At 41.8% G+C, this 23098-nt stretch overlaps 2 protein-coding genes across 2 annotated transcripts; both read left to right on the forward strand.

Annotated features, from left to right (window-relative positions):
* Positions 1-4439: 4439 nt before the first annotated feature.
* LOC121311910 (high choriolytic enzyme 1-like) lies at positions 4440-8404 on the forward strand. The gene is made up of 11 exons (XM_041244026.1): positions 4440-4508; positions 4621-4639; positions 5090-5164; positions 5492-5632; positions 6036-6153; positions 6317-6495; positions 6992-7073; positions 7201-7332; positions 7464-7474; positions 7777-7895; positions 8174-8404. The coding sequence occupies exons 1-11, from the start codon at positions 4440-4442 to the stop codon at positions 8402-8404; spliced, it is 1176 nt and encodes a 391-aa protein (XP_041099960.1).
* Positions 8405-8677: 273 nt separating this feature from the next.
* LOC121311911 (high choriolytic enzyme 1-like) lies at positions 8678-12571 on the forward strand (the record flags this gene model as incomplete). The annotated part of the gene is made up of 10 exons (XM_041244027.1): positions 8678-8746; positions 8859-8877; positions 9278-9343; positions 9671-9811; positions 10215-10332; positions 10495-10673; positions 11165-11243; positions 11371-11510; positions 11952-12070; positions 12349-12571. Coding segments are annotated over exons 1-10 (1153 nt in total), but the record flags the coding sequence as incomplete, so codon positions are not given.
* Between the last annotated feature and the right edge of the window lie 10527 nt (positions 12572-23098).

Raw genomic sequence — 23098 nt, forward strand, 5'->3', positions numbered from 1 at the left:
TGCTGTGCTTCACTGTGCTTTATTACCCTGTGCTGTGCTTCACTGTGCTTTATTACCCTGTGCTGTGCTTCACTGTGCTTTATTACCCTGTGCTGTGCTTCACTGTGCTTTATTACCCCGTGCTGTGCTTCTTCTGTGCTTTATTACCCCATGCTGTGCTTCACTGTGCTTTATTACCCTGTACTGTGCTTCACTGTGCTTTGTTACCCTGTGTGCTTGCTTTATTACCCTGTGCTGTGCTTCACTGTGCTTTATTACCCAGTTCTGTGCTTCACTGTGCTTTATTACCCTGTGCTGTGCTTTCACTGTGCTTTATTACCCTGTACTGTGCTTCACTGTGCTTTATTACCCTGTGCTGTGCTTCACTGTGCTTTATTACCCTGTGCTGTATTTCACTATGCTTTATTACCCTGTGCTGTGCTTTATTACCCTGTGCTTTATTACCCTGTACTGTGCTTCACTGTGCTTTATTACACTGTGCTGTGCTTCACTGTGCTTTATTACCCTGTGCTGTGCTTTATTACCCAGTTCTGTGTTTTGACACAACCTTATGCAATTTTATGAAAAGAATAACTGAAATTCTGTTCTATTTTGGAAAGCAGACATTCCATATCCAGTTATGTTCCACACAACAACAAGAAGAAACGACAACCTCTGAAGTACGTTTTGTGTTAAAGACCTCTCTCAATGCTGTGACAGGCTTCACCCAGTGACTCTGGACTCACCCAGTCCCTCTGTCACTGGTAGCTCCAGTGTGTGACACTGGACTCACCCAGACCCTCTCACTGGTAGCTCCAGTGTGTGACACAGGTTTGTGGATGTCCTGGGTGTATTGTAGGTACAGTGAGTGTACAAACAGGGCAGAATCTGAACAATAGATGCATTAAATACTAACGCCCCCAGATCGTTCATATAAATAAAGGTGTGGAAGAGATGAGGCTGAATCTAGGGTTACAAAGACTAGGAAAAATAAACAGTCAATAATTATCTTTGGAGTTTGAGAAAAATAATCATGTGGCCGGGTTAGTTTCAAGCTTCTAAGCAACGTATTTGGGATTGTGTTCAGTGTGAAGCAGGTTTAGTTATGTGTGTTAATTGGGATCTTTGACCACTGACATGTCACAGCCCTGCTAGATGTTCCATGCATATGTGCTTCATGTGCATTCAGCAGCAATTTGGCAGCACTGTTGTAGATGGGAAGCAGCTTTGTCAGATCTGTATGCCCAGTGCTCTTGTATACTGAGTCAGCACAGTCTATTAAAGGTAATATCGCTGGCGTGTCCAAGCGAGAGACACTGCCTGCCTGTATAGAAGAAGTCCCAGTTTAACTCTGCATGTTCAATATGGTTTTCAAAATATAGCACTGAGTCAAGCCAAGAACCAAGGTATTGATATCGTGGGACAGTTTCAAGTCTAGTGCCATCATTTGATACCGGAGCTAGGTTACTTTTCACATTGTGCAGTTTAGGTGCAGATCCAGAGAGCATGGGGTTAGTTTTAGTAGTGTTCAAAACTTCTCCATTGCAGAGTATATCATTTAGTGCAATGGCAGGTCTGTGCTATGCATCGTCTCCATTGCACAGTATATCACTGAGTGCAATGGCAGGGCTGTGCTATGCATCGTCTCCATTGCACAGTATATCATTGATTGCAATGGCAGGGCTGTGCTATGCATCGTCTCCATTGCACAGTATATCATTGAGTGCAATGGCAGGGCTGTGCTATGTATCGTCTCCATTGCACAGTATATCATTGAGTGCAATGGCAGGGCTGTGCTATGCATCGTCTCCATTGCACAGTATATCATTGAGTGCAATGGCAGGGCTGTGCTATGCATCGTCTCTATTGCACAGTATATCATTGAGTGCAATGGCAGGGCTGTGCTATGCATCGTCTCCATTGCACAGTATATCATTGAGTGCAATGGCAGGGCTGTGCTATGCATCGTCTCCATTGCACAGTATATCATTGAGTGCAATGGCAGGGCTGTGCTATGCATCGTCTCCATTGCACAGTATATCATTGAGTGCAATGGCAGGGCTGTGCTATGCATCGTCTCCATTGCACAGTATATCATTGAGTGCAATGGCAGGGCTGTGCTATGCATCGTCTCCATTGCACAGTATATCATTGAGTGCAATGGCAGGGCTGTGCTATGCATCGTCTCCATTGCACAGTATATCATTGAGTGCAATGGCAGGGCTGTGCTATGCATCGTCGCTATGCACAGTATATCATTGAGTGCAATGACAGGGCTGTGCTATGCATCGTCTCCATTGCACATTATAAATATCATATGGGAGATATAAATATCATGAAATTGGAGAAGGAATCTATGAAAAAGACCTAGGAGTTTTTGTTGACTCAGAAATGTCTTCATCTAGACAATGTGGGGAAGCTATAAAAAAGGCTAACAAGATGCTCGGATACATTGTGAAAAGTGTTGAATTTAAATCAAGGGAAGTAATGTTAAAACTGTACAATGCACTTGTAAGACCTCATCTTGAATATTGTGTTCAGTTCTGGTCACCTCGCTATAAAAAAGATATTGCTGCTCTAGAAAGAGTGCAAAGAAGAGCGACCAGAATTATTCCGGGCTTAAAAGGCATGTCATATGCAGACAGGCTAAAAGAATTGAATCTGTTCAGTCTTGAACAAAGAAGACTACGTGGCGACCTAATTCAAGCATTCAAAATTCTAAAAGGTATTGACAGTGTCGACCCAAGGGACTTTTTCAGCCTGAAAAAAGAAACAAGGACCAGGGGTCACAAATGGAGTTTAGAAAAAGGGGCATTCAGAACAGAAAATAGGAGACACTTTTTTACACAGAGAATTGTGAGGGTCTGGAATCAACTCCCCAGTAATGTTGTTGAAGCTGACACCCTGGGATCCTTCAAGAAGCTGCTTGATGAGATTTTGGGATCAATAAGCTACTAACAACCAAACGAGCAAGATGGGCTGAATGGCCTCCTCTCGTTTGTAAACTTTCTTATGTTCTTATGTTCTTATGTTCTTATATCATTGAGTGTAATGGCAGGGCTGTGCTATGCATCGTCTCTATTGTACAGTATATCATTGTGTGCAATGTCAGGGCTGTGCTATGTATCGTCTCCATTGCACAGTATATCATTGAGTGCAATGACAGGGCTGTGCTATGTATCGTCTCCATTGCACAGTATATCATTGAGTACAATGGCAGGGTTGTGCTATGCATGGGTTGTTTGTACAATGGGTGTATTTAAACAAAGCACAGTAGATACTCTGGATGACTTTAGATGGTTAATGTCCACAAAGGTGGGGGAATCTAGGCTTACAAAGATTCTAGGAAAATGAACAGTCAATCCTTCAATCTTAAAAGCGCTCCTCCCCTTTATGGTGTATATCACACAACAAATAGTCAATGTAAAAAGAATGAAATGCGTTTCATATTGAAATGTTATTGTTCCAGGTACTTGCATTGTCAATACCTTTTAGAATTCTGAATTAATCAGATCGTCGCAGTCTTTGTTCAAGACTGAACAGATTCAATTATTTTAGCCTGTCTGCATATGACATGCCTTTTAAACCAGGAATAATTCTGGTTGGTCTTCTTTGCATTCTTTCTAGAGCAGCAATATACTTTTTGTAGCGAGGTGACCAGAATTGAACACAGTATTCTAGGTGAGGTCTTACTAATGCATTGTAAAGTTTTAACATTACTTCCCTTGATTTAAATTCAATACATTTTACTATATATCTGAGCATTTTGTTGGCCTTTGTGTGTGTGGTGCAATTAATGACAAAGTCACTGTCTTCACTGTGGTGTCGTTTTCAGCCAAAAAAGCGTCTGCTGAGCTCAAACTAAAATCAAGCTTGTTTCCTAGGATTGCACATCTGTATCTTTGTGCTTGTACTGTGCGCACACGAAGATACTGTAAGTACAGCTATGGCCAAAAGTTTTACACTACCTGCAATTTTAGGATTGAGACATTATTTAATACAAATAAACTATATGAACATAATTTAGATATTTTATTTAACATCATGTAATCAAAGAGACTTCAAAACTATATCACAAAAACTCTACCGATAGCCATAATACTAATAAAGTGTTTCATGTTAGATTTCAAAATGTCACATTTTTCGTTAAGTATATGGAAAACTACAAAGCGGTCTGTAATTCAATATGTTAACGTAACATTATTCAGCAGGTTTCATTTGACTTTATGAAGCACAGTTAGTTAATTCTATAGGGTGACACAAGATTTTACACAAGATTAAGGACTTTAAAACCCAATGCAAACTTCACCTTATCCAGTAATTGAATGGCTTTAAGCTCCCTTGACGGACACACCTTTGGCTGGATGTATATAAGCCCATGCTCAGATGTGCTAAAGCATCAAGCGAAGAAAAAAGACGAATCTCCTGAGCTTCTCAGAACATTGCAGCAGCAGATGAAGATGGATCACAAACTGGTGCTCGCCACTTTAGCACTGCTGCTCAGTGTCTCACAGGGCAAGCCTCTGAAGGTAACAAAGCCGCACAGCTGCAGCGCTTCTCATTTCAAATGCATTTTTACTGGGCTCTTAAACATTTCAATAACGCATCTGTGTTTGTCTTCCCTTTCTTATGTTGTTGCAGGGGGACCAAAGTGGAAAAGGCAAGTTCCTAGATTTAGTTTTTATATGTGTCTCATACGGGGGAAAATAAAGCATATCTGTTGAATTTTACATTGCAATGAGTTAATCTTTGTAATTCAGGATGTACGATACACTGGACCAGATTCATAAACCTTTACTCTGGGGTATCATGTACTTCTGTTGTTTGAAAGGAGAAAAACTCTTGTTTTACAAAGATGGACCCAAACAACGAAGCAACTGAATTTGGAGTCTCTTCAGCACGGCCAGTGTGTTTGTGTATCTGTTTGTAACACAGATGCCACGCTGGAGGAAATGCTTTGACTATGTAGTGCATGAGTGTGTGTCAGTGTGCCAGCAGTGTATTACAGGGGGACTCTATTCCACTCTGCTCCAGTATTAGTACACAGCACTGGATTCCACACGCTGCCCGTGCACACAGGATTTCACACAGGTGTGCTTTGCTTCTGTAGGTCAAAGAGAAAGAAGTAGCCCAAGGATCCCTGAAGATAAGGATGTCTTCAGCATCATCTTAGAAGCCAATAAAGGTAAGAAAGCTTCTAAATATATAGAAGAGACTTTTACTGCCTTTTGAAATATTGGGTCTGCTTATTGCATGGAAGTTAAGGCTGGCATATTCTACTTGAGATGAGTGTCTTCATTTATACATCTATGAGCTCTTAACAGAAGCACATTGAGATTAGATTGGTAGTGTCTTACCTACTTCTGTAAACTGCTCATTACCACTAACATAATGATCATTCAAATGGATTGATGTGTTTTGTTTCTTTTATCCTAGAGAAGTACATAAAAATGCATATTGTGGCTAAAACGAGTTCCCCTTTAAGATGTTTCTCTGCTCAATTTTCAAACAGAAATCAAAGCGCATATGATGGAGGGTGACATTGTCGTGTCAAACTCCAGGAATGCCATGAACTGCCCGGACAACTCATGCTTTTGGCCGAAGGCCTCTGATGGATTTGTTTATGTGCCTTATACGATCTCCAGTGAATACAGTACGTACACGAAGCACTTCGAAGAATGCTTTCTATTAACATTCAATATGTTTAATAGTACCAGTGAGACCATATTTAATGAAACAAGGACAAATAAAACTGCAGTATGAAAAACACATGTCTACTTCATGTGCTGAGTGGAAACCTAAGATTCATTTTGACAAATACGAAGAATACTGACTTCGAAGAGACTTGCATTTATCTTTGAAACATTTCTTGTTTGTAAAAGAGTGCTCTGTATTTATTTGTGCACAGGAATCTAGCCGTCCTTTCTAAAGGGCATCGTGTTTAAAGTTGTCAGTGTAACTGATGGAGTTAGTATTGGTCCCTCTGGTCTGGGAGATGTTAAGCTTTGATATATTCAAATATCAATGAGTTTCAATTGGCTTATCCTTTTTTACAGGTGCTGAAGAGAAGGCAATAATCTCCAGTGCATTCCCAGACTTCGATGTACAGACCTGCATTAGATTTAAACCACGAACTACAGAAAAAGACTACGTAAATATCAGTCCCCAGAACGGGTAAATGACCACTCTGCTGTGTCTCTGACAAACCCTACCATTTCAGTGCCATTCAAAGATAAAGGTGTATACTAAGCATGTCTCAAAACTTCACAAATATGCAATGACTTTTATAGATAAAAAAGTACAAGATTTCTAAACAAGATTCTCTTTCTACCTATAGCTGCTGGTCCAATATTGGAAAGTATAAAGGCGCTCAGCAAGTGTCCCTGTCAAAGGGAGGCTGTGTTTACAAAGCCACGGCTCAACATGAGCTCATCCATTCGCTAGGCTTCTATCACGAGCAGAGCAGACCTGACCGCGACAGCTATGTCAGAATCAACTGGCAGTACATCCCAGAAGGTAAGGAAACCACAAGGAGTCCTTTCCTGGAGCGCTCACACAATCACAATGAAGAGCACTGGAGAGAGAGAGAGAGCTGAGGGGAGGGTGGAGAGCAGCAACACATTGTTCTAATACAATAAAGCGGGGCTTGAATATTTCATTACCAGGGCTTTGTATCCCAATAGCTTTTCATTATCTAAATACAGTGTGATTCAACTGTTAGGAAGAGCTCAAGAAAGTGAGGAGTCTGCACTAACTGGGCAGCCCTTATTGCAAGGATCGTGGTCAAGGAAAGACCCCGACACTCTTTGATGCCTCTAATGGCATGTTGAAAACAAATGCGTGCAGTTCAGCCAGGGTTCATAATTGGATTTCACAATGCATTATCATTTAAATGGAATAATTGGTGACCTCTCACTAATGCTTTTACAATAGGTGTTTGGAAGTAAAACACAGAAACAGATTCTGGGGTAGCAGCATAACCTTCTTAACCAGCATCTCCTTTCCTTTACAGAGCAAGCTTCTAACTTTTACAAGCAGGACATTAATACCTTGGGCATGCCATACGACTACACCTCCATCATGCATTATGGAAGGTAAGAAGCAGCAGCTGAAAGTGCAGGTCTTCACCCTGTCTCAATTACCTACCATACAATGTGATGAGATCTTTTCTCTTTTTCAGTATTGATCTGACTAAAACACTGTTACTTTAAATCTACACAGGGATGCTTTCTCAAATACAACTGGACAGCCTACTATTGTACCCATTCCAGATGAAACGGTAGAAATCGGACAGAGAATAGCAATGTCTCCTAGAGATATTCAAAAGATCAATAAGCTTTATGGCTGCAGTAAGTACAATGTGCCTCATGTCTTCTGAAGATGATCTTTTACACAGATTGTTCCATCGATTTTATCTGCACAATTTGCTATGATGTTACTGGACAGCAGCCACCTGTTAGATCCCTCGTGCATCTTCTTCTCAGTGTGGCTGCAGGTTCTTATCCAATTCAAATCTGCTGTTTGATTCCCTTCCTAGATGTCTGCAACATGCTTCTGACAGAGAACAATGGAAGTTTTGCGTCACAGACTACCCAAATTCTTACCCAAGCAATTCTAACTGTCTTAAGCAGTCCTGTCTGTGCTCTTTACTGATTCATGAACAGTTACACGTCGAGGGGCTGTTGGAAGTTACAATCAGCCAGCTCTGCCCATTATTTACATGTTCTTTTGCTTCTCCTGTCCCAAGTTAAAAAGGGTTTCCAGCATTTCACACACACTGCCATTCTCATTCTCTAGTGCAATGCGGAGGCATACTGACTGCTGTGAGTGGAACTTTTACATCTCCCAATTATCCACTGGAATATCCCACTAATACAGACTGCACATGGATCATCAACGCCCCTAAAGGGTACAAGGTAAGAAACACTCAAGAACAAACCAGCAGCATCTCTGTATGAATGATCGAGGCGCCTCGGTACGTTCACTACTCACCTGATCCGCTTGGACAAACGTCTGTAGAAGTATTTGAAGAAGAAAAACAATTGCATTAACACTGAGGGCAAACAAATCTATATCGTGATATTAAATGATGTATCTTTTATAATGTCCATTTCATTGTCTTCAATGTAACAACAACATGTGGGAGCTTGCCAGTGTTTATCTGGACTAGATCCGTTTTTGTGTTTCATTTCAGGTCTCACTTACCATCAGTTCCTTTGATGTGGAGTATTCTGATGACTGTTCCTATGACTATCTCATTCTCCGAGATGGACCCAAGACTACATCCCCTGTACAGCAAACCTATTGTGGCTCTGAACCCATTCCCTCCTTCACCTCCAGTGGAAACGCTGCAGTGGTTCAGTTCCACAGCGACGACGTAGAAGTCGGGAAGGGATTCTCAGCCAAGTACAAGTTTGGTATGTAAAGAAGCTCTGCCTGGATTTCCTTTGTTCATGATTGACGTGAGTGCTGTGTTTGAACTGGGCACTGCAGAACTACTTGCACAACATGACATCACTTTATTGAATGATGCAGTGTTATAACTTGCACTGCAATGGACATGTAATGCAATCATATCCAGTAAGAGATTAGCAAGTGAAGGTGGTTTAAGAATGGGCACTCAGATGTGCTATAGCATCAAGCAAAGAAAAAAGACGAATCTCCTGAGCTTCTCAGAACATTGCAGCAGCAGATGAAGATGGATCACAAACTGGTGCTCGCCACTTTAGCACTGCTGCTCAGTGTCTCACAGGGCAAGCCTCTGAAGGTAACAAAGCCACACAGCTGCAGCGCTTCTCATTTCAAATGCATTTTTACTGGGCTCTTAAACATTTCAATAACGCATCTGTGTTTGTCTTCCCTTTCTTATGTTGTTGCAGGGGGACCAAAGTGGAAAAGGCAAGTTCCTAGATTTAGTTTTTATATGTGTCTCATACGGGGGAAAATAAAGCGTATCTGTTGAATTTTACATTGCAATGAGTTAATCTTTGTAATTCAGGATGTACGATACACTGGACCAGATTCATAAACCTTTACTCTGGGGTATCATGTACTTCTGTTACTTGAAAGGAGAAAAACGCCTGTTTTACAAAGATGGACCCAAACAACGAAGCAACTGAATTTGGAGTCTCTTCAGCACGGCCAGTGTGTTTGTGTATCTGTTTGTAACACAGATGCCACGCTGGAGGAAATGCTTTGACTATGTAGTGCATGAGTGTGTGTCAGTGTGCCAGCAGTGTATTACAGGGGGACTCTATTCCACTCTGCTCCAGTATTAGTACACAGCACTGGATTCCAGAAAGAAGTAGCCCAGGGATCCCTGAAGATAAGGATGTCTTCAGCATCATCTTAGAAGCCAATAAAGGTAAGAAAGCTTCTAAACATATAGAAGAGACTTTTACTGCCTTTTGAAATATTGGGTCTGCTTATTGCATGGAAGTTAAGGCTGGCATATTCTACTTGAGATGAGTGTCTTCATTTATACATCTATGAGCTCTTAACAGAAGCACATTGAGATTAGATTGGTAGTGTCTTACCTACTTCTGTAAACTGCTCATTACCACTAACATAATGATCATTCAAATGGATTGATGTGTTTTGTTTCTTTTATCCTAGAGAAGTAAATAAAAATGCATATTGTGGCTAAAACGAGTTCCCCTTTAAGATGTTTCTCTGCTCAATTTTCAAACAGAAATCAAAGCGCATATGATGGAGGGTGACATTGTCATGTCAAACTCCAGGAATGCCATGAACTGCCCGGACAACTCATGCTTTTGGCCGAAGGCCTCTGATGGATTTGTTTATGTGCCTTATACGATCTCCAGTGAATACAGTACGTACACGAAGCACTTCGAAGAATGCTTTCTATTAACATTCAATATGTTTAATAGTACCAGTGAGACCATATTTAATGAAACAAGGACAAATAAAACTGCAGTATGAAAAACACATGTCTACTTCATGTGCTGAGTGGAAACCTAAGATTCATTTTAACAAATACGAAGAATACTGACTTCGAAGAGACTTGCATTTATCTTTGAAACATTTCCTGTTTGTAAAAGAGTGCTCTGTATTTATTTGTGCGCAGGAATCTAGCCGTCCTTTCTAAAGGGCATTGTGTTTAAAGTTGTCAGTGTAACTGATGGAGTTAGTATTGGTCCCTCTGGTCTGGGAGATGTTAAGCTTTGATATATTCAAATATCAATGAGTTTCAATTGGCTTATCCTTTTTTACAGGTGCTGAAGAGAAGGCAATAATCTCCAGTGCATTCCCAGACTTCGATGTACAGACCTGCATTAGATTTAAACCACGAACTACAGAAAAAGACTACATAAATATCAGTCCCCAGAATGGGTAAATGACCACTCTGCTGTGTCTCTGACGAACCTTACCATTTCAGTGCCTTTCAAGGTTAAAGGTGTATAGTAAGCGTGTCTCAAAACTTCACAAATATGCAACGACTTTTATAGATAAAAAGTACAAGATTTCTAAACAAGAATCTCTTTTCACCCATAGCTGCTGGTCCAGTCTTGGAAAGCTGAAAGGCACTCAGCAAGTGTCCCTGTCAAAGGGAGGCTGTGTTTACAAAGCCACGGCTCAACATGAGCTCATCCATTCGCTAGGCTTCTATCACGAGCAGAGCAGACCTGACCGCGACAGCTATGTCAGAATCAACTGGCAGTACATCCCAGAAGGTAAGGAAACCACAAGGAGTCCTTTCCTGGAGCGCTCACACAATCACAATGAAGAGCACTGGAGAGAGAGAGAGCTGAGGGGAGGGTGGAGAGCAGCAACACATTGTTCTAATACAATAAAGCGGGGCTTGAATATTTCATTACCAGGGCTTTGTATCCCAATAGCTTTTCATTATCTAAATACAGTGTGATTCAACTGTTAGGAAGAGCTCAAGAAAGTGAGGAGTTTGCACTAACTGGGCAGCCCTTATTGCAGGGATCATGGTCAAGGAAAGACCCCGACACTCTCTGATGCCTCTAATGGCATGTTGAAAACAAATGCGTGCAGTTCAGCCAGGGTGCATAATGGGATTTCAAAAACCATCATTTAAATGGAATAATTGGTGACCTCTCACTAATGCTTTTACAATAGGTGTTTGGAAGTAAAACACAGAAACAGATTCTGGTGTAGCAGCATAACCTTCTTAACCAGCATCTCCTTTCCTTTACAGAGCAAGCTTCTAACTTTTACAAGCAGGACATTAACACCTTGGGCATGCCATACGACTACACCTCCATCATGCATTATGGAAGATAAGAAGCAGCAGCTGAAAGTACAGGTCTTCACCCTGTCTCAATTACCTACCATACAATGTGATGAGATCTTTTCTCTTTTTCAGTATTGATCTGACTAAAACACTGTTACTTTAAATCTACACAGGGATGCTTTCTCAAATACAACTGGACAGCCTACTATTGTACCCATTCCAGATGAAACGGTAGAAATCGGACAGAGAATAGCAATGTCTCCTAGAGATATTCAAAAGATCAATAAGCTTTATGGCTGCAGTAAGTACAATGTGCCTCATGTCTTCTGAAGATGATCTTTTACACAGATTGTTCCATCGATTTTATCTGCCCAATTTGCTATGATGTTACTGGACAGCAGCCACCTGTTAGATCCCTCGTGCATCTTCTTCTCAGTGTGGCTGCAGGTTCTTATCCAATTCAAATCTGCTGTTTGATTCCCTTCCTAGATGTCTGCAACATGCTTCTGACAGAGAACAATGGAAGTTTTGCGTCACAGACTACCCAAATTCTTACCCAAGCAATTCTAACTGTCTTAAGCAGTCCTGTCTGTGCTCTTTACTGATTTACATGAACTGTTACACATTGAGGGGCTGCTGGAAGTTACAATCAGCCAGCTCTGCCCTTTATTTACATGTTCTTTTGCTTCTCCTGTCCCAAGTTAAAAAGGGTTTCCAGCATTTCACACACACTGCCATTCTCATTCTCTAGTGCAATGCGGAGGCATACTGACTGCTGTGAGTGGAACTTTTACATCTCCCAATTATCCACTGGAATATCCCACTAATACAGACTGCACATGGATCATCAACGCCCCTAAAGGGTACAAGGTAAGAAACACTCAAGAACAAACCAGCAGCATCTCTGTATGAATGATCGAGGCGCCTCGGTACGTTCACTACTCACCTGATCCGCTTGGACAAACGTCTGTAGAAGTATTTGAAGAAGAAAAACAATTGCATTAACACTGAGGGCAAACAAATCTATATCGTGATATTAAATGATGTATCTTTTATAATGTCCATTTCATTGTCTTCAATGTAACAACAACATGTGGGAGCTTGCCAGTGTTTATCTGGACTAGATCCGTTTTTGTGTTTCATTTCAGGTCTCACTTACCATCAGTTCCTTTGATGTGGAGTATTCTGATGACTGTTCCTATGACTATCTCATTCTCCGAGATGGACCCAAGACTACATCCCCTGTACAGCAAACCTATTGTGGCTCTGAACCCATTCCCTCCTTCACCTCCAGTGGAAACGCTGCAGTGGTTCAGTTCCACAGCGACGACGTAGAAGTCGGGAAGGGATTCTCAGCCAAGTACAAGTTTGGTATGTAAAGAAGCTCTGCCTGGATTTCCTTTGTTCATGATTGACGTGAGTGCTGTGTTTGAACTGGGCACTGCAGAACTACTTGCACAACATGACATCACTTTATTGAATGATGCAGTGTTATAACTTGCACTGCAATGGACATGTAATGCAATCATATCCAGTAAGAGATTAGCAAGTGAAGGTGGTTTAAGAATGGGCAGCGTGTTGGAACATTTCAAGCAGCCTTCAGCTCCTTTTAAAACTCAGCGCTGTGCAGAATATAAATATTGGCATGCAGCCCAGTGGTTTCTAAGTGTTTGGCTTACAAAGCCTTCAGCACCTCAACAGCATGTACAAATGCACATTCTGTGAAAAACAAGTTTAATGAACCCTGACAACTGATCCTTGAATCGTCCCTTCATTGCTGTATAACGATGATAATGCAAGGTGCTCAAGTCTCTGTTTCTATTTTTACAGTTCCAGTATGAACAAAGAACACAATCACAAGAGTTTCCTGGATTTGAACAAACGGGTCGTTTACACAAATATGAATGTAGAAGCAGAAAGTATAGTAAATCAAAAAAATAAATTGCCAAACCTAACAAGAGTTAAATCAGGTATTATTTTTGATTAACATGTATTGTATTTGTAATAATGAATAAAAATGATTGTTTCTTTAATCAGAAATGTCGTACATGTCCTTTTTTTCTTAACAAAATCCGTAACAGATGAGCTTTATAAGATTGGATATTGTAGCAGGTGTTCCCTCTTCCAGAGAAACTCCAGAGAGGCCCCATACCTGAAACCTTTAGAACTGTCTTCTTGTTATGAGGACTGGCAGGAACACACTTCCAATCCTAATTCCTGCAATACAAACAGGACACCGAAGCTTTGCAGGGCAATGAGACTAATCCCTACATACGAGATCAGGGACAGACCAAGCAAAAGAGTATGGAATGGTTCCCAAGCTGTCATTCACAATGGGAGGAAAAAGACAAAAGGGTAAAACGTGATACAATGAGGTCATAAAACCATCACAAAATAACTCAGCAGTTGATTCACTATTGTTTTTATTAGTTGTATAAATCACCCCCCTACCCCAATACAATGAGCAGGTTTCTGAAGTGGGGAGGGTGTGATAAGTGCGAGTGGTTTAGTGAATTAAGCAATGTCCAAACAGTTATGTTTCCCAAAAATCTCTGTTTTTTATAAATAAACAAAAAGAACCACCCCTCTACCAGCAATGATATCGGGGGGAACACGGTTGGTTTGCTGACCAAAACAAAACCAACACTCCACAATGATCCCCACTGCAACAGTCCCGTGCATGAAAGTGTGCTTTTAATCCGCAGGGTGGTGCTGGTGTCGTGTGGTGAGGGTAGTGCTCTGGTGATGCGGGCTGGCTCTGTGGCTGCAGCCGCTGGCTCCTGTACTCCTCCTCTGCAATAAAAAACAAACAACACGTAACAAAAGAAAACGCAATACTCTGGCCGGTGGTTTACGTTCTCAGCGCAAGGCAGCGTACCGATGTAGCTGCTTCCCCTTTGTACCCATACACACCTCCCTGCAAACAACCACCATCATGCAGCTGCTTGCAATGTGCAGGAAAAGGGCTTCTCTTTCCTGCACAGTGCAGGAAAAGGGCTTCTCTTCCCACAATCCGCACATGGATAAAGATTCTCTCCTGTGTGGATCTGCTGATGCACCACTAGAGTTTGAGGCTCCTTGAAGCTCTTCCCACAGACAGCACAGCGGTATGTGTACTCGCCTGTGTGAACCCACTGGTGTCTCTTGAGGTTCTGCCCCTGACTGAAACGCATCCCACACATAGTTCGGTGAGAATCCTGCATTTTGTTAGCAGTAACTAAAGAAAGAAAGAAATACATAAATAAATAAATTACAGAAATGGTGCTGTGAGTAATATTACATAATATTACTGTTGGAAAACATGGATTGAGAATTGATTAGGGGTTTGCTACGCATGTGGACTAGCAGAGCTATACTGGTGTTCTTTTCTGAAAAGAGAGTAATATTGCAGATAGCAGACTGTTTGGTTCAAATTGCATGTACTGCTAACCACTGATAGAGATGATGCGTCTACAAACTGCCCAACAATGACTGCAAGCTAATGAGATAACAATGCTGTGGACTAGAAGGGAACAGGCTCTAGACTTCAGAGAGATCAAAAGAGATAATCCCACTGGCATCAAAGGGGGTCGCAAGGAGATAACAAAAGGCAGATGTATGGACCTTTTGTCTCCAGGAGTGTGAAGAATGCACTGAGTTCAGAGGTTGTCACATTAGACTACACACACACACACACACACACACACACACACACACACACACACACACACACACTAAATTAACAGAATAAAGTGTTGTACCTTGACCATTGGTTAAGTGTAAGAGAAAGGGGAGGTGGACCATCTATACAGAAGGGTATTTAATGTCAAGCAAACATTGTAATTTTGAGTATTCTGCTTGTCCTGTACCTGGGACCAGACTCCCTGCATATTTCAATAAACCTGGCAACTGATTGAAGAAGAGGACTCTGTGCATTTTCTTGAATCTACTTACTCACCATCTATTGTTTGTTAAGTTACTTCATTGGCGAGCCACCTGCGGACTGTTTCCTGAAACTTTTTTTTCAAAATACCGGGGGATTGATACTTGATTACGGAGAAACCTTTTTTGCAAGCCTGTATCCCATGAAGAGGACCAGGACAAAGCAGACAGAAGGAGACTGTTTCTACTTTCAGCTCAGACGGTGTGGAGAATCTTTGAATCAGGACTTCAGATCGAACATATAACCACGTACATTGGTGAGTAGTTACTGGTTTTTTGTTTTATATGCAGTTTTTAGAATGTAGTGAGAATCAAGGGTAAAGTATGAAAGAGGACTTTTGACTACTTGATAATTCATGTACATTGAGGACACAATTAGTTAAGACTGCTTAATTAAAAGTGTATTGACTATTAGGACTTTATGTATGAAAGAGGACCTCTGGAATCCTAAAAAAAGTCATGAGTAAATCGTGTAGTGTTATGACGTGCCAGTAGAGTTTATTGGACTAGTTACACGGACTTGTATTGCTCAACAGGTACGGGCATACTCGGATTTATGTTTTATGTTTGTTTTTGAGAAGATTTGTTACACTTGTTTTGTCTTTGTTTGTACTGTTTGGTTTATAAGTCACGATAAGGGGGCAATAGGATAAGCCTCTTATTTAACTGTCCACATTAGGTGGTACAAATAAGGAACAATCAGACAATAAGTTCCAGTTAAGCCCAATAGCACATACAAAAGTGTAAATTAAATGTGCAATAAACCAAAATAAAATGTTATACTTCCTTAAGCATAGCTTTAAACACGGAACATTGGTAACAACAAGACAAAACTAAAAAGTGGTGTTGTTTTTTTTGTTAGTTTTGTTTTGTTGGGAGTCTGATCAACTCCAAATATGTTAAAATATAATATTGACGGTCATCAAATGGATGACTGGAGAATATGGAACATAGGCTATGTTTTAAAACATGGCAAAAAGGGAAGCTATGTACAGAACAGTAATGTACATGTTCATGTAACAGATCAGGAGTGTGTGTCTCGTAAGAAGAAAAAGACAAAGGCAATTCAAGACTGGTAGCCCACAAAAAAACAAAAAAAAAAAAAAAAAAACTGTAATGCTAAAGATTCTATATCAACTTTGAGGAATACATGTTGTAAAAATAAAATTAAAAGGTCACATTAAAATGTAATTAAGAAGTTGTTTATTAATGATTGTTTGAGTAATTCTGATTTTACTCAAGCGTGGAGATAAAGTAACTTCTTAGTAAAACTACGTACTAATAAGTTGTTTATTAATGATTGTTTGAGTAATTCTGATTTTGCTTAAGTGTGGAGATAAAGTAACTTCTTAGTAAAACTACGTACTAAGAACCAGCACGAATACTTATTGTCTTGCCCCGATCATAAGAGGGTTTGATAAGGGAAAGAGACCCAGGTTAATGGATGAATTGTTTGACTGCAAAAGAATGGCCAACCTTTGGACTGAAACAGTAACACAAATATACAAAGGAACAATGAAAAAGTTTGTGTTGGATTATATTGATATACACAGAGCTTTTTATTTTTCTAAGGGTTAACTAGAAAAGAAAGTGCAGAGAGAGAGAGAGAGAGATAATGTAGAGATTGCTGCTACATTGACTGCTTGAAAAAACACTTAGGAAGAAAACAAATGTTTCTGGAGATCAATAAATCTGAAACTAATTAAGTAAATCAACCTTGAAATATTTTATTAAAAATATTTTCATGAAGCAAGTTAAGTGTTTGTTTGTTTGTGAATGAATTTATGTTTAAGACACGGGTGAATTTTATGAATCACCTATGAATACATATTTGAAACCACAGATCACATGAGAATGAAATAGGAATGCTGGCGCAAGGGATTTTACAGTGCAGTATAGGACTGTAGGCTTGGGGGATAGTGGTACTGGATAATCAGCAGTACTGATTATGGAAAGTTTTTAGAAACGTATTTTTCAAGAATTAACAGATCTATTTGTAAATTCTTGAAAATGCATGGTGTGATATTAATCATGCTAACACGTTTTTGAAGAGGGTTTTATAACTTGATTTGAAAAACAATAAAAACAGAGAAAGCAATCTGTTTGCTACAGGCACATAAACTAACACAGAGAGACTAAATAACTTACCTAATAGGCTACTGTTTTATCAGCTGCAAGAGGGTGGGTTATTGAATTGAAAATTGAATAAGGAATATTACATATACATGATATCACTGAGGGATAATGTATACTAAATGGACCAGCAACTAAGTGTAAAATCTTTGGTTGACATTAGGCTGTCTGTGTTAGTATACTATCACCCTACAGGGGTTTCTTTGTCAATTATAAGCACAAATCGAAGTAGTGCACAATTAGCATAGGACTAAGCCCCTACCTAAAGGGCTACAATTTCAAACTGGGGAACAAATGTTGCTTATGAAAAACAAAAAAAAAAAAATGGGGGATGGCTAGGGTGCCAATTGGGAAAGTTCCATATGAAACTATGGACAAACTTGTGCAAATCAATAAAGATTGTATAAAAGATATTAACTTGAAGTTTTTTTTTTATTTTTATTCTGGGTGATGTGCTGAGAAATAGCTGTTTTGTGATAAGACAAAAATAAACAAACTTTGCACTTAAACACCAGTAGAGATCTTGTAAATAAATAAGCTTACAAAGGCTTAAACAGATCACTGGATTTAAGAATCTGAGTATTATATTTCTCTGTTACAAACTGCTTTAATAGCCTATACATTCCCAGATGAAATAAAGAAAATTCAAGGAGAGAATAACCCCATTGAAGGTTTAAATGAAATCAGATGTTATCAAAAGAATTAATATTGCACTTGATTTTTCTTCTAGGTTTGGAAAATAAATAATTCTGATGGAGATTCAAGTATTGGGACACAGGTGGAGACAACGGTGAAACAACTGATCATACAGCAGGGGCTGTGAATGGGATGAGACCATTGAAAACCGCTGTGCTACTGAAGAATATTGTCAGCTATACTGGACATTCATTTTGAAAAGAACGTGGCATTTTAATGATTCAGTGTTGTATATGTCTAAAATGAATGAAGGGAAATTCATGTTAACATTATTTGTAATAGGTTAGCAGTAGAAGTGTTGTGCAAAATGATTATATTTGTGGGGGTATTGTATAGAGAATATCACGAGATATAATTAAGGTTTTTTATAACTGTATGAGAAAAGAAACACTTACCTACTAATGTGTTACATATAGATAGTTAAGCATTCACACACTATTTTAGTACTTGTTCAATGCATAGTGATCATTTTTAAGTCATAGTTTTAGTTTGTAATCAATCTTACGTGCATTTTAAGATTGATATGGTCGAGCTAGAATATTGGATTCTAGAATGATGGAATTTTACATATGCAAGTTAAAAATAACAATGATTCACCTAAATGTGTAAGGTCAGAGCAACATACCAATATCCAGAATTGGCTACACAGAGAGAAATAGGTAGTACAATAAAAGATTACAAAGAGGCGAAGGCAAGGTAGATACCTACACATAATGGAGAGACTTAGAATAAAGGAACATGCTTCACTATAATATATTATACAAACACGTTACTTGATGTGACTACTCAGAACCAGAGAAGAGGACATCTGAGGGCTCGGGATCACGTGAGCAACATGGTTGTAGCGGGTCACCCCCCTCCATCTTATATTCTAAAAGTAGGGTATGTTGGAAAACATGGATTGAGAATTGATTAGGGGTTTGCTACGCATGTGGACTAGCAGAGCTATACTGGTGTTCTTTTCTGAAAAGAGACTAATATTGCAGATAGCAGACTGTTTGGTTCAAATTGCATGTACTGCTAACCATTGATAGAGACGTTGCGTCTACAAGCTCTTGCCCAACATTGACTGCAAGCTAACAAGATAACAATGCTGTGAACTACAATTAGCACAGGCTCTAAAGACTTCAGAGAGATCAAAAGAGATAATGCCATTGGGATCAAAAGAGGTCTCAAGAAGATAACAAAAGGCAGATGTATGGACCTTTTGTCTCCAGGAGTGTGAAGAATGCACTGAGTTCAGAGGTTGTCACACTAGACACACACACACACACACACACACACACACACACACACACACACACACACACACACAATAAATTAAATTACCTTTGCAATTGGTTAAGTGTCAGAGAAAGGGGAGGTGGACCATCTATACAGAAGGGTATTTAATGTCATGCAAACATTGTAATGTTGAGTATTCTGTTTGTCCTGTACCTGGGACCAGACTCCCTGCATATTTCAATAAACCTGGCAACTGATTGAAGAAAAGGACTCTGTGCATTTTCTTGAATCTACTTACTCACCATCTATTTTTTGTAAGTTACTTCAGTCAGCACACAAGGTGGCATGCACAGCCTGCTGGTGTAAAAGGGTCTGAACATCGCCCTCCACCCCAGAGTAGACAATCAGGCAAAGGCAGAGGCAGGGCCAGCGGTAGGGGACCACTGCAGGCCAGGGGTAACCGGTTCTCCGGCTGGAGTCCGAGGCCGGGGCCTAAGAAAGACCTGCTCCCTCCCACGCCCAAGGGAGACCGCCGCTGAGGGGCCCCGGCTGCCACCAAACCCCCCCACAACCAATGGCAACAACCCATGTCAAGGCTGCACCCAGGACTCCTCTATCGACTACGAGACATGGATACACTCTACAATTCCACATAGGTCCGCCACCCTTCAAGGGTGTGCTCCTCACCACCGTCGAGCCAGCGAGAGCAATACTCCTTCAACAGGAGATCACCAATCTTCAAAGGAAAAACTCTGTATGCTTGGTAAGTCCAAGCAATGCCCTCAGCAGCTTTTACTCCAGGTACTTCCTGGTGCCTAAAAGGGATGGCAGTTTCAGACCAATTATGGACCCCAGGGTCCTCTACTTGTTCCTCAAACAGGAAGTTCAACATGTTGACAGCACAGCGTATCCTCCAGTCCGTCCAACCGGGTGACTGGTTCACATCGATCGACCTGCAAGACGCCTATTTTCATGTCCCGATCCGTCCCGTGCACAGAAAGTATCTGCGCTTCACCTTTCAAGGCAACGTGTACGAATTCTGCGTGCTGCCATTTGGCTTCTTGCTGGCACCCCGCTCATGCAAAGTGCATGGATGCAGCACTGGCTCCACTCAGGCTGTGGGGTATTTGGATCCTAAACTATCTGGACGATTGTTTGGTTTGTGCGCAGTCAAAAAGATGCGCAGAGGCGCACACAAAACAGGTCATAAATCATGTGGCAAAGTTGGGGCTCTCAATACATATACAGAAGAGCAACTTCATACCGTCTCAGTCCACAGTGTTCCTGGGGATCAAACTGAACTCTGTGAGCATGCTTGCCTCACTGTCGGAAGACAGGATTTGGTCGTTGCAGGCCACACTCTCCCTATTCAGAGAGGACGCTCTCCTACAGGTCAAACTATATCAAAGTTTGTTGGGGATGATGGCAGCCGCCTCGAGAATCCTTCCACTAGGGCTGCTGAGAATACGCTTGCGTCAAGCCTGGGTGAATATGCTCAAGGTGCACCTGGTTCGATATCGGTACCGGCTGGTGCGAGTGTCCAGACAATGCCTGAAGACACTGGAGTGGTGGCTCCGTCCTGGCAATCTGCGCCTCGGATCCCCTCACAGAAGGGAAGTGATCACTACAGATGCCTCCAGTCTGGGTTGGGGAGCGATCTGGAATGGGAGAGGAATAAGAGGTCAGTGGAAGGGACATTGGCAACAAGCGCACATAAATACGCAAGAGCTGCAAGCAGTGATCCTGGCATTATTACATTTTCGCCAGCAATTAGTGCACAAACATGTGCTGGTCCGGACGGACAACACCACAGTGGTAGCCTACATAAACCACCAAGGTGGCCTGCGCTCTCCGGGCCTTCACCATGCAGTGCACAGACTCCTGTCCTCGATGTACAGAAACTTGCGTTCCATCAGGCAGTTCACCTCCCTGGTGTGGACAACAAGGCAGCAGACCTCCTGTCCAGAAGAGCTCCAGACAGGTCAGAGTGGAGGCTGCATCCTCAAGTGGTGGAACAGATTTGGGAGAGGTTTCAACCGACACGAGTCGACCTCTTTGCCACAGCCGAGTCCACTCATTGCCCCCTATGGTTTTCCATGGAGAGAGATGGGGGCCCCCTGGGAGGGGACGCGCTAGCTCACCCCTGGCCACAGGGGCTCTTGTATGCGTTCCCTCTGCTACCATTATTACCCCTGACACTAGAGAGGATCAGGGTGGAGAGAGCACTGGTTTTGCTGGTTGCACCCAGATGGCCGAGGCGCCCCTGGTTTGCTCTCCTCTCCGACATGTTGTGGGATCAGCCGTGGCAGCTCCTGCTGCGCAAGGACCTCCTGAGCCAAGCGGAGGGGCTATTATGGCACCCGAACCCAGCCCAACTCCAACTCTAGGTCTGGCCGTTGAACGGAGCTGTCGATTCAGAAGAGGTTTGCCAGATGCAGTGGTAGAAACACTAGAGTCTGCTAGTGCGCCCAGCTCTAGAGCCCAGTACTCATATAAATGGAAAGTTTTCCAAGACTGGTGCCTTGCCGAAGGTCACGATCCTGTGACTTGCCCTATTGAGACGATATTAACCTTCTTACAACACTTGTTTGATGCAGGAAAATCAGTGTCCACTCTGAAGGTATACCTGGCAGCAATATCAGTGTGCCATGACAAAATTGACTCGGTGTCCCCTGGGACACATTTCCTGGCAGTGCAATTTCTTAGAGCGGCTCGGAGGCTTCGTCCTCCCATGAAAAGTATGGTCCCCAAGTGGGATCTAGAACTGGTACTGCGGGCCCTTATGGGTCCCCCATTCGAGCCCATGGCGTCAGCAGAACGGCGCCCTGTTTCATTGAAGGTGGTGTTTTTAATAGCCATTACGTCTGCCAGACGAATAAGTGAGCTTCATGCGCTGTCCATTGATGACACATGCATGGCTTTCGTGGGAAATGACTCGCGGGTAACATTAAGAACAAATCCAGCCTTTTTGCCAAAGGTGGTATCTTCATTGCATATTAACCAACCAGTGGTTTTGGAAACTTTCAAACCTCCCCCGCACGAGTCACAGGAGGCCCGTAGACAGCACAAGCTATGCCTAGTTCGGGCTCTGCGCTGTTATTTGGATAGGACGTCATCCTGGAGACAGTCCAACCAGCTGTTTGTCTGCTACGGGTCCCGCTCTAGAGGTCAGGCCCTATCGAAGCAACGTCTAGCGCACTGGGTGGCAGATGCGATACGCTTGGCATATGAACAGACAGACTCTTTGTTACCGGGGAACATTACGGCCCATTCTACCAGGGGCTAGGGAACTTTGTGGGCTTTCCTTCATGGTGCCTCCTTAGATGAGCTCTGCAATGCTGCTACATGGACAGGTGGTCAGACAGTTGCGCGATTTTAACGCCTTGATGTTACAAACCGAGCCAGACCCTCTCTGGGCTCTAGGGTGTTGCAGGCGCCATGCCCTTAGGCATCATGTGGGCTCTGTTGCTATCGCCATGAGGCTGTACTGTTGGTCATCTGGAGCCACGACAGCTTTGGAACAGCTTTCCCATTCAGTAATGGTTGTCATTCAATTGAAAGGGAATGTTAGGTTATTACCATAACCCTGGTTCCCTGAAAGAGAATGACAACCATTACCATTTGAGGTCGTGTCCCCAGCTGACATCTGTTTTTGAAAGAAAATGGCGATGTGCTACTGTGAGGACGTCCCTCTTCAACAGGAAGTGGGAGGGACTTCCCCTTCAAAGCAGGGCTGATAGGGCAGCTTTTTTATATATGCTCAGTGATTGACGGTCAGAGAGGGCTCTTTCCCATTCGGTAATGGTTGTCATTCTCTTTTAGGGAACCGGGGTTATGGTAATAACCTAACGATTTTTAAACAGTCCATACGTTTACAGTAACCAAGGGCCAGGATTTTGAATGAAATACATTTTTATTGATGCT

This window comes from Polyodon spathula, unplaced genomic scaffold (assembly GCF_017654505.1).
Source record: "Polyodon spathula isolate WHYD16114869_AA unplaced genomic scaffold, ASM1765450v1 scaffolds_3351, whole genome shotgun sequence".
Classification (NCBI taxonomy): domain Eukaryota; kingdom Metazoa; phylum Chordata; class Actinopteri; order Acipenseriformes; family Polyodontidae; genus Polyodon; species Polyodon spathula.

Excerpts from the sequence above, each read along its gene's own strand:
- LOC121311910 (XM_041244026.1), top strand. The coding sequence starts at position 4,440 with ATGGATCACAAACTGGTGCTCGCCACTTTAGCACTGCTGCTCAGTGTC. Across the intron at positions 5,633-6,035 it reads TACGATCTCCAGTGAATACA|GTGCTGAAGAGAAGGCAATA; the intron begins GTACGTACACGA and ends CCTTTTTTACAG. Across the intron at positions 6,154-6,316 it reads AATATCAGTCCCCAGAACGG|CTGCTGGTCCAATATTGGAA; the intron begins GTAAATGACCAC and ends TTCTACCTATAG.